Below are 14,847 nucleotides of genomic sequence, written 5' to 3'. Positions count from 1 at the left end.
AAAAAAAAAAAAAAAAAAAACAAGAGTCACCTACCCAGCAAAACTGATTATCATGTTTCAGGAGAAAATATGGTCACTCAGTGGAATAGAGGACTTTCAAGCATTCTTGCTGAAAAAACCAGAGTTGAATAGAAAATCTGACATTCAGATACAAGAAGCAAGAGAAGCATGAGAAGGTAAACAGGGAAAAGAAATCATAAGGAACTTATCAAAGTTGAACTATTAACATTCCTACATGGAAAAACAATAATTGTAACTGATGAGACTTTTCTCAGTATGAAAATAGTTGAAGGGAATAGAAAAAAAAAGTGTGTGTGTGTGTGTGTGTGTGTATGAGGGTATATGGGCATATAAATACATATGTGAATGTGTGTATATATGTTTACAGGTATAGATAGATAGAAGGCACAGGACCAATTTAACAGGAAGGGATGATACTTAAAAGGTGAAATTAAGAAGTGAGAGAGGAATATAATGAGAGAAGATGGGGAGAGACAGAATGAGGTTAACTATCTCATACAGAAGAGGCAAGGGAAAATGGTTACAATGGAGGGGAAAAACAGGAAGGCAAAAGGGAATGGGTCAGCCTTATTTCCATTGAATTTGGCTTGAGGAGGGAATGAAATACACACTAAATAGGGTATCTCACCCTCCAGGAGAGTTGAGAGGGAAGGGGATGAGAGGGGGGATGATGGAAGGGAGGGCAGGCTGGGGGGGAGGGAAGTTGGAAGCACCCACCTTTGAAAAGGTGGGATCAAAGTAGAGAATAGAACAAGTGGGAGGTGGGATAGGAGGGAGGGAAATATAGTCAGTCTTTTACAGTATATCTACTATGTTATTGTTTTGCATTAGCCACACATGTACATCCTATACTGAACTGCTTATCTTCCCAGTAAGGGTGGGTGACAAGGGAGGAAGGGAATGAATCTGGAATTCAAAGTTTTAAAATCAAATATTCAAATATGTATGCATATATGTGTGTATACTATTATCAATACTATTTTACATGTAATTGGGAAATAAGATATACAGGCACTGGGGCATATATATATACATATATATATATATATATATATATATATAATCAGATATATATGATCAGATATACAGATCCCCTGGAAAAGTCAAAAGGGGTATGGGAGAAAATATGGGAGAGAGCAGATTGGAGGAGAGGATATCCTGTGGGACTGCTATTTTGGGGGGTTGGGTAGGGGAAAAACAGGGAGAAAATTTGTAACTCAAAATCTGGCAGAAATGAATGATGTAAATCAGAAGTTAATAAAGCATTTGGAAAAAAAAAAGAAATTAGGGTTAGGGGTTCTTTAAGCTCTGCCCCAGGTCTCACTAGAACAGCCTCACCTCGGGCAAGGAGGAGGGCATGCCTGTGAAGACAGTAGGCAAGGCCAGCAGTTGGAGAAGGAAGATTTCCATGGTCACCTCACCAGAGTGCTGGACCTGCTCCTAGGACATGTGGTTTCAGATCTTGCCACCATCACTTACTGCAACAATGGTCAGCACACCAAACCTCTCTATAAGCCTCAACTTTTCTATCTGTACAATGGGGGAGAGGGCTCCCATCTGCCTCCAAGGGAGCCAGCGAGATCATTGGAAAGAGGAGTCTGTGGATACATACAGACACATATCTGAGACTCAGAGCTGGAAAAGCCCTTGGAGAACCTTTCACAAGGGAGAAAGCGAGGGGAAGGCACTTGCCCAGGGCTATGTAGCAAGAGGCAAAAGCAGAATTTCAAGTCAGGTCCTGCACCTCTTTCCCCAGCGCTAAGTCCAGCCCATGGGCGTGTCCCTGCCATCCTTTGGTGAGACTCTTGGGCCTCCTGACATCCCACATCCGACAACCAGAGCAGACAGCTGGGGCCATCTGGCTTCTGGAGCCCAAGGGGCAGCAAATAGTGCTGGACAGCGCCTTGAGCTCACATAGCCCCTGACCCATTCACTGTATGCTGTCCTGTTTGAGCCTCAGCCCCTCCCACCAAGGTGAGGGCTGAGAGGTCTGGGAAAGCCCAGACCATGCTCATGGCCATGATGCTCTTATGTGTCCCAGCTGAGCCCTGACAGCAGGCCCAACACTCTTGTCTCTGAGTGGGAGAGATCATTTTTCTCAAACCACCCTCTGAGTCACCATTCTTGTCCACGCCACCACAGCATGTCCTCATCTTTCCCTATCCATCTTGTCTAAGGGAGAGGGAGAGGCAGTCCTCACTCATCTCCCATCAAGGAAAACTTTTTGGAGGAGGCTCGACTCCCTCGAGAGCTCATAGCCTCTGCCCCATACCCCAGGCAGGATGTCCCCCAAAGCTCTGTCCTGGGCCCTCTTCTCTTGCCCATCACCGGCTCCTATGGGTTCCACGATCATCTCTATGGCTCTAACATCCAATCCTAACCTCTTTCTGGACTTACAGTCCAGCATCCATAGCTGCTTACGTCTCTCTGCTGCCCTCACCTCCAGTGTTCTCTGCTGCCTCGACAATCCATTAGACTTAAACAGGCCCTCTGCTGCATCCGTACTGGTCACAGACACAGAAATTCTGCCTCCCAATGATGATTTGCCTCAGAATCTTTTTTTCCAAATAAATAGTAACAATAGACCACAATAGGAGACCCAGATCTTAATTCTGTATATATTAATAGAATCAATATGTGTCTGTATAAGAACAAGAAACAATAGAAATCATACTTACACAAGCCCTACACAAGAGAAGTCTTTCCTGCCTTAAGAAAAATAAAACTGCTTGTGTCCTGCTTGGATTACAGAAGCACAAGCCTCATCATCTCTAGCATTCACTCTGCAAGCTCTTTCACCCTGGCAATATGCTTCATCCCACCTATCAAGGCCAGCGCTGTTCATTTCTCCATTAGATTTTCCCACATCTCATAGATTTTCAGTTTCCATGGGATGGTCACTGGTCAGCTCCAGCTCCCCAGAACCCAGGCTAGCTCTCTGCAGGCATTCTGGACCACGTGTGGGCACACTGTTGGATAGCTTTCAACTTGGCCCACTCTGGCTGATCAGAACAGGGAGTGCCCATCCTCAGAAGGCACAGGGATGTCAATGACCAACCGCAGCCTAGTTCCCATGACCAAGAATGATCAAGTCTGCTTGAAATGCCTCCTCCAGCCCTTAAGAGGTTGAGTTTGGTATTTTCTGGTACACTGATGGCCCCACTGGCTACTTAGGGTGGCATGGGCGGGCTGAAAAGAGGATGTGGGGGAGCATTTACTTTGTCCCACTCTGACCATGCCTTGTCTCCAGACCCAAATCACCTGACTCCATTCAGTGGGATGCTGTCTAACCTGGTTCTGTGGGTGAAACACCTGCATACAAACTGGGTAAAAGATCCTTTCCCCATAAAAAGGTCAAGGCTGAGGCATGGAAATAAAGAATGCACCTGACCCTGGGCAGACTTGACTGGGAGCCATAAACCGAGTTATAAAATTGTCCAAGTGTTTGGGGTCCACCCCTTTTGGAGCCAAGGGCCCATTGTGAAATCCCAGAGTAAGAACACCGATACTGCTGTCCGCTAGGTTTCAGGACCAGCCTGCTCCCCTCCTTGCCCCCACAGAATTATTCCCATAAGTGACAAGGTCATTTGACCCGTGGTCCCGTTTGATTCTCTTCCTTACCTTATTTCTAAGGAAATGGGGGAAAAGCTGGCCCAGGTCCAGTGAGACCAGTAACCTCACCAACTTGTCCACTCTGCACCACTGCCGATGCAGAACAGCAGCAAATTAATTTCCCTTGGCCATCTTCTAGGGGAGATACAGGGGCTGAATGTTGCCTTTTTTGAGTAAGTACTGCCTTCTCTTAACCTTCTTAGTCAATGCTCCATCCAAGAGGCTGAGGGCACTCTTGGGATCCACACCATTCTTTTGCTTTGTTTTGTTTATTTGCTTTTTGGAGGGGGGAAGGTAGAACATTGGGGGTTAAGTGACTTACCCAAGGTCACACAGCTAGTTTTGTGCTAAGTGTCTGAGGCCAGATTTGAATTCAGGTCCTCCTGACTCCAGGGCCAGGGCTCTATTCACTGCGCCACCTCACCACCCCAGGATCTACACCGTTTCTAAAAGGAAAAGAGACACAGGGTAAGATAAGAGGATTCGCTGCAGCTCATTTCTGACGAGGTTGTTGGGTTCGACCTGTCTATTAGATCCAAATCAGAGATCATGGGGAGAGTCGCATTCCTGGCCAAATGTGCAGTGTGGATTCCAGAAAGAGGTGGATGTTCTCCGTACAAAGCAAAGTTTGCTCCATATCACCACCGTTCATGTACCCTCTGGTCCAGCCAACTGTCTGCTTCCTGTTCCTCATACACATACAAGTTTTGATCTCTCGCCATGACACTTTGTACTGGTCATGTTCCATCCTGGTACACTCTCCCTTCTCATCTCAACCTTACAGAATCCCTTGGTTCCTTCAGAGCTCAGTCCAAGATCCCCTTTTACATGACCCCCCCCCCATCCACCCCAGCATCTAATTCCTTCCCCATCCTAAAACTGCCTCAGCTATGCTTTTCACATGTTTATTGGAGGAGGAGGAGGAGGAGGAAGGAGAGGAGAAGGAAGGAAAGGAAGAGGAGGGGGGAGAGGGAGAAGAGAGCAGACTGAGATCTGTGAGGGGACAGGGTGGGATTCACTCCTATTAGCCTGTGAGTTTTTCACATCACAGGGGAGTCAGGACCAGGGCTGTGGAGAACTTGTTCCCCAGGGAAGGAAATGTGGGGGGGGGGGAAGGAGTCAGTGTAGCAGCTGACAGCCCATGTGAGGACAAGGGCTGGGGATCCTGGGTCACAGCAGGGGGAGGGAGGGAGTATAATGACCGCTGTGCTTGGCCCGCTTGGAAGCTGCTTCTGCCCCGTTCATAGCGATGCTCTTACTGAGGCCAGAGGCTGCAGATTCCTTCGGACACAGAAAGCAGCTCCCAAGGAATGAGTGATGGAGCCTCGGACCTGGCCTGCACAGGTGGACTTTGTGCTCAGCTGGCCCCAGGGTGAAGAAGGTGTGAAGTCTACTCATGGGGAACTCAACCAACACATTCAAGACAAAATCTTTACTCACCCAGGAGGGGAGGATGCCCTTCCCTCCTCTTCGCCTCCCTCTGTGGCTGCCTTGCCACTCCTGCCCCAGCCTGCAGCCTCTGCCTCCATCCTTTGTCCTTTAGGACCCCAAACTCACCAGGCCTCTCAGGGCTGGAACTGACCTGGATTATCAGGGAGTGAGGCCCAGGAGAAAGAGCCAAAGCCAAGAACCAGGAGATAGATCACTTAGCAAGCCCTGTGCTAAGCACTTGTAAATATTATCTCACTTGAGATTATAATAACCCTGTGAGGTAGGTGCTATTATACCCATTTTACAGTTGAGAAAACTGAGAACAATAGAGGTTAAGTAACTTGCCCAGGGTCACACAGATAGTAAGTGTCCAAAACCAAATGTGGACTCAGTTCGTCCTGATTCTGGGTCTGTGTCAAGCATTGGAAAGGCTCTTGGGGGAAGAGAAGTCACTGCTCTTCTTGGCCCTAAAGGTACAGGGAGCAGTGGAGAGGGGTGTGGGGGGGATCAGGGAAAGTGAAAAGAGACGATTAAGTTTGAAAGTCAGGAAACCTAATCCTGTCCCCCAGAGCAATGGGCCTCCTCAGGCAGTGGGAGAGGGGAGGGTGCTGGCCCTCACTCACCATCTCTTCCTGCCTCTAGGTGCCTCCAGCCAAGAGGGATCAGAGCTCAGATCTGGACTCAGGCATGTGACATCTCTGAAGCCCTGGCCATGGTTTTCAGCCACTCAGCCTGGTTACTTCATCTCTAAAATGGGAATTTATTTTATTTTATTGCCTTTTGTAGGGCAATTGGGGTTAAGTAATTTGCCCAAGTTTACATGGCTAGGTGTGTGTGTGTGTGTGTGTGTGTGTGTGTGTGTGTGTGTGTGTGTATGTGTGTGTGTGTGAGGCTGGAGCTGAACTCATGTTCTCCTGACTCCGGGGCTGGTGCTTTACTCACTGCGCCACTTAGCTGCCCCTAAAAATGGGAATTTTTTACACTACCTCAGTAGAAAGCATCTTATAACTCATGCAGCTCACTAGACACAGGAGTTAGCAGTAGGGACACATTTTAAAGGTTGTTGGAACTCTCTAAGACTACTTCTAAGGCTGTTTACATGAACACACTGCAATCCTTCCTTAAGGGACCATCTCTGCCACTGTCTTGATAAGTGGCTTCTCCTCTCAAGTCCTGTTTCCCTTCTCTGTACAGTAGGGAAGATGCCACATGCCAGGGCTGGCTCATGGCTTGTGGTCTTTTCACGTGGAGGGACAACGCCAAGGTGAGGTGAGAGCTCAAGGACTCTGCTCCTGGCATGCCAAGAAAAGCAAGGGGTGGAGATCAGGACCTTTGTCCTCTTTTCACTCCAAATTCCCTATTGCTGGTGAGGATCTTGGGAGAAGACTGGGCTTAGCCAGCCTCCACTCAAATCATGGGATTGTTTCTTCATTCCTCCCTCTCTCCTTCCCTCCCTCCCTCCTTCGCCCCTCCCTCCCTCCTTCCCTTCCTCCCTCCCCTCTTCCTTCCTTCCTTCTTCTTTTCCACTCTTTCTTTCTCTCTGTCTTTCTCCCCTCCCTTTCCCCCCTTCCTCCTTCCCCTCCTCCCTCCCTCCCTTCCTCCCTCCCCCTTCCTTACTTCCTTCCTCCTTTCCTTCCTTCCTTCCTTCCTTCCTTCCTTCCTTCCTTCCTTCCTTCCTTCCTTCCTTCATCCTTCCTTCCTTCGTCCTTCCTTCCTTCTTTTCCACTCTTTCTTTCTCTTTCTCCCCTCCCTCCCTCCCTCCTTCCCTTCCTTCCTTTTTCAGAATCCACATCATAGGTTTTTTTTTTTAGCAGAGGATCCCAATAGAAATTAAGTGGATGTTACAAGGAATTGCCTGACCCCAAATCAGATCATTATCTGGACCCATGGACTTCTGATCAACACCACCCACCCCCACCTCCCAAATAAACCTAATCTTCTTAGCCTGAAGCAAGCACTCTGACTGGATTTGGGGGGGGGCTGGCTCATAGCCCCCCATGGATAGGCACCCACAGACCTCAACCTGCCCTTGTCACGGTAGGGCTCTTGACCAACACATTTTTGTAGATGGAAAGAAGATACCTTGGGCTACCCGAAGCTAGCCCTGAAGACCCACACTGGCTGCTTGATCTCCAGGGACTGAGAAGAAACAATGGCAGCTCAGTGATGCCACCAGAAGGGATTGATGGCTGCCCCATGTCAGAGGTGACCATGTCCCATTCTGTGTCCTCTCCACATATGTGCACTGGCCATGTGCATAATCTTCTTGCATGTTCCCTAGGCATATGTGTTCTCAGGCACTCCCCTCTGGGAGAGTGGTCCCCGTCACATTACTGGCTAAGCTTGCCCAAGCAGGACTGGCCCAGGCTGGGCTTTGATCTGCCTTACTAGGGAGAAGATGAGTTCATGGAACCATGAAAGCATGGAGACATATCCAGGCACAACCTTTAGAGATCTGAGCTCAGTCACACAGAAGGTACCACAAGGGGGGAGGGCAGTGTAGCCAGTGGGTCAATTTAAATAGTATTTTATTTTTCCCAATTACATGCAAAGACAATTTTAAATAAAAATTTGAGTTCCAAATTTTCTCCCTTTCTCCCTCCTCTCCCTTCTCCCTAAGCCATTTGATACAGGTTATATATGTGCAATCATGTAAAACATTGCCATTAGTCATGTTGTGAAAGAAGAAAGAGAACAAAGGAGAAGAAAAAAGAAAGGAAGTGCAAATAGCTTCAGTCTGCATTCAGAGTCCGGCATTTCCTTCTGAAAGTGGGCAGCATTTTCCTTCAGGAGTCCTTGAGGATAGTCTTGGATCATTGCACTTCTGAGAAGTCCATCAGAGCTGATCATCTCTGAGTACAATGTTCCGGTTCTGCTCACTTCACTCCGCATCAGGTCATGGAAGTCTTTCCAGGTTTTTCTGGGGTCTGCCTGCTCCTCATTTCTTATAGCGCAAGAGTATTCCATTACATTCCATACCAGTCACAACTTGTTCAGCCATTCCCCAACGCATGGGCACATGCTCGATTTTCGATTCTGCCAGCACTATACATATATATGTATATATGAAAAATATATAGAGAGAAAGTTACATAATCTATATTATATATGAAATATATTTCTATATCATATATAAATATATACAAATAATTTTTAACATTTTTATTTCAAGTTTTGAGTTCCAAAGTCTAGCCCTCCCTACCTCCTTCTCCCCCTCCCCAAGATGATAAGCCATCAGATATAGGTTATACATATTCAATCATGGAAAACATTTACCTATTAGTCATTTTGTACAAGAAGATTCAAATAAAAGAAAAAAATGGGTGAAAGAAAGTAAAAACTGCCTGCTTTAGGCTGTATTCAGACAATATCAGTTGTTTCTCTGGAGACAGAGAGTAAGCTTCATCATGAGTCCTTTGGGATTGTCTTGGATCATCGCATTGCTGAGAAGAGCTAAGTCATTCGAAGTTCTTTGTCAGACAATGTTGCTGTTACTGGGTACCATGTCCTCCTGGTTCTGCTCACTTCACTCTGCATTAGTTCATGTAAGTCTTTCCAGGTTTTTCTGGAGTCTGCCTGCTCATCATTTCTTATAGCACAATAATATTCCATTACAATCATATACCACAACCTGTTTGGCCATTCCCCAACTAATGGGTGTCCCCTCCATTTCCAATTCTTAGACACAACAAAAAAAACTGCTAGAAATGTTTTTGTACATGTGGGTCCTTTTCCCTTTTGTCGTATTGTTGGATCAAAGGGAATTTGTAGTTTAGAGTCTTTTGGGCATAGTTCCAAATTGCTCTCCAAAATGGTTGAGTCTGTTCACAAGTCCACCAACAATGCATTAGTGTCCCAAATAGGCCAGTTTGTAGCTGGTTTTTCTTCCCAATAATTGGTGCTCCAAGGCCAGAGCAAAAACAATTAGAACCCGGGTTTCACATCCAAGCACCCTGATCTCTTCCCTGGCATTCATAACTCATTCTCCTCCCTCCCCCCACAACACACACACGCACACACACATACACACACACGCACACACATGTACACACATACACATACACATACACACACACATACACATGAGATTCTGGAGCCTCCACGTAGGATCAAGGGATATAGTAGTTAGTTCTATGTAAAACCCTAGTTCATGTTTGAAAAGGCACCCATAGTTCAACCACAGCTCCAGAGAGATCCTCTTCCTCCTCCCCCTCCTCCTCCTCCCCCTTCCTCTTCCTCCTGCTCCTCCCCCTTCCCCCCCCCTCCTCCTCCTCCTCCTCCCCTCCTCCTCCTCTTCCTCTCCCCTCCTCCTCCATTACTCACCTTTCCCCACCATCTCCTCCTTCACCTCTGCCTTCCATCAAAAGGTGGTCCTTCTCCTGATCAAGGCCAACCCCTCTACCTACACTCTGGATACTCTCTTCCTTCATCTCCAGCAGACCACCTCCTCTAACAGAAAATACTGGCCAGCACTTGGCACCGTTCCTGGCACACAGTAGGGGTTGACTACATGCTCTTGCTCTCCTGCCCTCTGTCATCTGCGCTCTCTCACACATCTCTGTCCTCTCCCTAGCTATCTGTCTTTGGATCCCCATAGCTTTTGCCTCAGAGACTTCTCCAGAACTGCCTTCTCTATTGTAAGAAGGTTAGAAAAGTCCTTTTTACTCCATCAGGCACCTGGCAGCAGGTGCAGCCCAATCACCCAAGGGCTCCACTCCGGCTGGCAGGGCGGAGCTGGTGACGCTTGTCCTTATTCCTTAAGTTCAGGGGTTCTCAAAGTGCTCCAGGGACTCCGGGGGTCCCTGGGGTGAAAGCTGTTTTCATTTCTAATGCAGTAAGGATTGACAGCTATAATCCACATGAACTAAAGCTTGGGGAGGGTCCTAGATATTTTACAAGAATGTAAAGGGGTCCTGAGACCAAAGAGCTTTGCTGCCCCCAATGTTGCTGTGGATCATCTGGTTGCTTACCCAGCGGCACATCCTGCAGGCAGGCTGGCATTCCCAAGGGGACATTAGTTTCAAAAAGGGAATGTGAGACTTTGCTGGGGGGCTGGGGGGTGCTGCCACATCCACGTGGAGGAATGAGCATTAGAAATGATTTTCCCGTGTGATCCCATTAATCCTCAAGGAGCTGGGCCTCTCATGCTGGGAGCTTTGCAAAGAGGCATTTGTAATCCCTGGAGATCTATAGAATGAGCTGCCTCCCTCCTCAGCAGGCTCAGGTGGTGGGGGTGGAGGCAGCCAGGAGGGGGAAGGCTGCTCGTCATTTGGCTGCCCAGGCACAGAGAGGAGAAGTGGGGAAATTCCAGGGCTGCCTACAAGGTTTTTGTCCTTCCTCTCTCCCCCCTCTTGGGTGCTTCCCCAATGCCCTTGATCACATGTGAGTACGTGGCACCCTCCGCCACCCCCACCCACAGGATGAAGCCCTGATTGACTCAGAAGGGACCCCAGAGGCCCCATCCCTGCCAAAAGGCCATCCAGCTCTGCTCGAGGCCCTCCAAGGGGGCAAGCCCTCCTGCAGGCATCCCATCACAATGTTGGGTTTCATCCCAGTCTGCCTGGGCAGATAACTGCTCCTCATGTTCCTTCCTCAACCCATTAGAAGAAATCTAGTGTCTCTGGATGCTTGAAGATGGATCTCAGGTGCGCATGAGTCTTCTCCATGTTAGATATTCCCAGCTGCCCTCCTCTGGGTCCACAGGAATTAAGCTCTGGTGAAAGACTCTCAGGCTGGGGGCAAGGGCAGGGCCCTCCCAGAGGACACAATCACCTTCTCTCACCTTTTGGCAGTGATGCCTTCTTCACCATTATTGGAGACCTTAGAAAGGCAGTGAGTGACCCCTTCTTATCAACATGGTGCCTTGGCCCTCCACGAGCTGGACCCTCTGACTACAGTTCCTAGCACCCTCCACTTCCAATCCAGAGTATCTGGCTCCCCCTCTAGACTCTGAGAGCTCCCAAGGGCAGAGGTCTATTGGTCCAGACCTTGTCTGGCCTCGGAAATCAGCACTTGCCTATTGGACACCTGACTCCAATCACCCCCAGACATCCTGTGTGACTCCAAAAGCATACGGCCAAAGTAGAAATCACTCTCCTTCCCCCAAGCCTGGCACCGTTCCTATGGAGTTTCTGCCCCTCCCCCTGCTCACCCAGGCTGTCAAGCTCAGGGCCATGGCCCACTCCTTGTTTTCCCTCAGTCACACCTGTCCTGGGACTGTATACACAGTTTTTCTCCCACCCATCCCCTCCCCTCCCCTCAGTTCTCACGGCCTCCCCCCGCCCCAGCTGCAGCTCCTAACCACCTCTCTCCTGGGCTATTGACATAGACTCCCAAGGGTCTCTCGGTCTCCCCTTCTCAAGTCTCAACGAAAGAACTTGTGGAGAGGAGCATGTGCCTCCCTCGCCTGTAGCTGTATTCTCAGCACTGTGCCTGCCATGGACCTGGTGGTTTGAAATGCTTGAGGACTGTGTCCGAATCTGTTGTGTCATGGCCAGCAGCCACCCAGGGCTTTGTTCCTTGGGGTCACCCCTCCCCAGTCCAAATTTGGCTTTCTCCTGCTCAGCCCCTCAGAGCAGCCCCTGAGGATGTGAACGACTCTCCTTCCAGGGTCCCCTGAGAAGGAAGGCATTAGAGTCCATCCACCTCTGGAGGTCGGTCAGCCTGGGATCAGCACGAGGGTCGGGGCTGTGGCCGGACGGGCATCCTCGATGGAGCTTGAGCGGTTTGGGATCATGGGAGATAAATAGCATGGTCTCAGATTTATAGAGAAACAAGCCTTGCGCTGCCCCGCCCCCCAGGTTTCACTAGCATTTTACGATCTCTTCCCCTGGTGAGCCAGCCGGACGGCCATGCACCCTGCAGGTTGTCAGAAGTTCCTCCCTCGCTCAGATGAGAAAAGGTCGAGGCAATTCTCAACAAGCTTTTATTGTTCAGCTTTGGAGGCTCCACAGTCTCTCTCCATCATCCTGAAAGCCCTTGAGGCAACAGGGCACCGAGGGCTGAGCCTTAACATCACAAAATGTCACTTGGAGTGAGAGGAGGATGAAGGATGCTGTTGGCACAGGAGCAGTCGATGGGATTGGGGGGCTAGGGGAGGTGGGAATCAGTAACTCCAAGGAATATCGCCAATGCTGAGCCTGGGTCATTCCCAGCAGGGCAGTGCTGCCCGCCCAGTGACTCATCCGGTCACACGGAGCCTTGCCCCTCTGTCCCTGCTCTTCAGAAGCTGGGGCTGCCTCCCCTGCCCTGCCCTTCCCTGCCCCAGGAACCCAGGAAGCCAGCAAGGCTTCCAGAGATTCCTTGTCCTTTGAGTGGAATTCAGGTTCAGCTGACCCTTCTGAGACCACCGGACCCAAGAAAATAATATCACTGCTCAGGAAGGAAGACAGTGGAGAAGGAATGGGGGGAGGGAGAAGAGAGAGAGAGAGACAGAGAGACAGAGACAGACAGAGAGACAGAGACAGATGCAGCCAGGGATGATAGACATGAAGCCACACCTCTTTTTCTCCCCCCTCCAGCTCTGTCCCACATAAGTTGGCACTGTCCTAGGTGGGAGTTGGAAGGGGTAGCTAACAGAATTCACTTTTTGAGGTCTAAGAGGTATCAGAGTTGGGATTCAAACTAAGGCCTTGGGATTCTGAAGTGTTTTCCCAGTGTTCTCAGGTGTGTCTTGTTCCCCGGACCCTGGACACTCTGAGGCCAGGGTCCAGATTTCTGTCCACCTTGTGTCCCTCAGAGCTTAGTTGAGTACATCCCTGGGCATATGGGGAGCTCAGTGCAGATATTTCCAGTCCCCTCTCCCTGCTGAGGGCCTAGGTATGGAGTAAGAAAGATGCGTGCTCTAGGCAGGCTCCCCAAGGGAGTAGGAGTGACTGGATGGCTGGCATTCAAGCTCCAAAGGCTGGTCCTGGGCATGATGGAGCTCCACATGAGAGCAGGCCTGACCTTTGGAGACAAAGACAAGGAATATGGGCTGACTCATCTCTTCACTGGGGCCCCCTCCCTGGCCTCAGCCTCCCTGGGAGAGGATTCCTTCATGGCCCTCATCATATTGTAAACCCAAAGACAACAATGCATCACATGAAGCATGGCCCTTCCATGAAACATTAATCACTGCCCCTCCTGTGTGAAGCTGTGGGCTAGTAAAGTTCTGCCCCACAAGCAAGGATGGAAAAAGCCTGATCATTCACACCAGTGTCCAGGCATTCTTCTCCTCTGGCGTCATGGAGGGCCATGGAGACACTGACCACGGTCCAGAATTCGCCAAAAAGGAAAATGTTCCTGCTGATCACTCCTAAGGAAGACAGAGGCGTCGTGGTACCAGAGTCCCAGCAGTCAACAGAGCAGCCATGAGGGTCTGTGCTGAGCCATCCCCACACTTGGGTCTTGGGACCTGAAGCACATGTTTGGGAGTGGTCAGTCTGTGGCCAGGGTCAGGGATCAGTCTGTAGCAAGAGTAAAGCAATCCTTACCGGTCCCCATGAGGGCTGAAGGCAGGTTTGGCTCTAATTAGATCAACTGACCCACCTTGGGTTCTGTGGGAGGCAGACACAGAGCACCTCCACCCAGCAATCTCCAAGCTGTAACTAGCTACCTTTGGCATGCAAGGGAAACTGAGGCCCAAAGAAGGACCATTTGGTCTACACATTGCCAAACATTGTCTACGCGTTCCGAAGTGTTGGAAAATATCACCTGTCTTTGAGTTGTGTAGGCTCAAGCAGCTGTTGGGGCCATAGCTCAAACTTGAGTTAATGTAGAGGGATCTGAGGTCATATGGAGTGAGTGGGAGATTCCCGTGACAGCCTGCGGCTGGCAGTGCCCTGCCTTTGTCTCTTCCTTCTGCTCCCCCTTCTCCTTTTTCTTTTGTGTCCCAAACTCCCTCCCTCCCCTCCCCCACCTTCTGAGAAGGCAAGAAGCCAGATTCCCATTGGATGCTCTCTCTTCCCACCGCCCTGCGTGGTGTGTCCTGACGCGGACTCCGCACACATCCCTTCAGATTTGGGCTCCTCTGTTCAAGGAGGATGGCACTTAGGCTCCTTAAGTGCTCTTATGTGTCGGGTCTGATTGGATCCTCAGGATAGGGCTGAAAGGGAGGTACTTTCATCATCCCCATTTTACAGATGAGGAAACTGAGACATACAGAGGGTAAGTGACTTGCCCAGGGTCACACAGCTGAGATCATTAGCTCTCTTTTTTTTCTTCAGGTTTTTAACATTTTTATTTAAAGTTTCAAGTTCCAGATCATAAACTTTTTGAGGGCAAGAACTGCTTCTTGCATCTTTTCATTCCCAGTAGGCATTACAGCATGTGGCCCATAGAAAGGGCCTGAGTTCCCCCTAGAAGACTGCCCTCAAGGTGCTTACAATTGATTAGCAGAAAGACCACATACAAATGCAAATAAATACAAACTCTATATACTCTGTAATGGGGTGGGGAAGATGGGCAGCACCAGTAGTTGAAGGATCAGAAACGGCCACATACAGGAAGTAAGACTTGAGCTGAGAACCGGGGCAGGAGAGCATCCCAGGCATGTGCAAAGGCACAGAGGTGGGAGATGAACAATCCTGTAGAAGTAACAGCAGGCAGGCCCATTGAGCAGGGCTGCAGAATGTGGGAAGGGGCCCAGCGAAGGGTAGGGGTGCACCACATTTTATCTAAGAGGGAACGGGGAACATTCAGTCTGTGCTTCACAAAGATGCCTTTGGCTGCTGAGTGGAGGCTGTGCTGAGGCGGGAGCCTGGTTAGGAGACTGTGCAATCGTCCTGGCCAGAGGTGATAAGG

The 14,847-nt window shown here is 49.4% G+C and overlaps 1 protein-coding gene across 1 annotated transcript in view; it reads right to left on the bottom strand.

Moving 5' to 3' along the window:
• GHRHR (growth hormone releasing hormone receptor) overlaps nt 1-13,548 on the bottom strand; it is a 68,424-nt gene extending 54,876 nt beyond the window's left edge. Inside the window, exons 1-2 of the mRNA XM_069084591.1 lie at nt 13,539-13,548; nt 13,259-13,360 (exon numbers count right to left, since the gene is read on the bottom strand). Coding sequence (XP_068940692.1) covers nt 13,259-13,360; nt 13,539-13,548 — 112 coding nt within the window. The remainder of the gene's footprint in view (nt 1-13,258; nt 13,361-13,538) is intronic.
• Nucleotides 13,549-14,847: the final 1,299 nt, after the last annotated feature.

Source organism: Petaurus breviceps, unplaced genomic scaffold (genome assembly GCF_028583685.1).
Source record: "Petaurus breviceps papuanus isolate PSGF00001 unplaced genomic scaffold, PetGlider_PUasm1.0 174, whole genome shotgun sequence".
Taxonomy (NCBI): Eukaryota; Metazoa; Chordata; class Mammalia; order Diprotodontia; family Petauridae; genus Petaurus; species Petaurus breviceps.
Note: the sequence above shows the minus strand (reverse complement) of the source record. Positions and strands in the feature narration are given on the sequence as shown.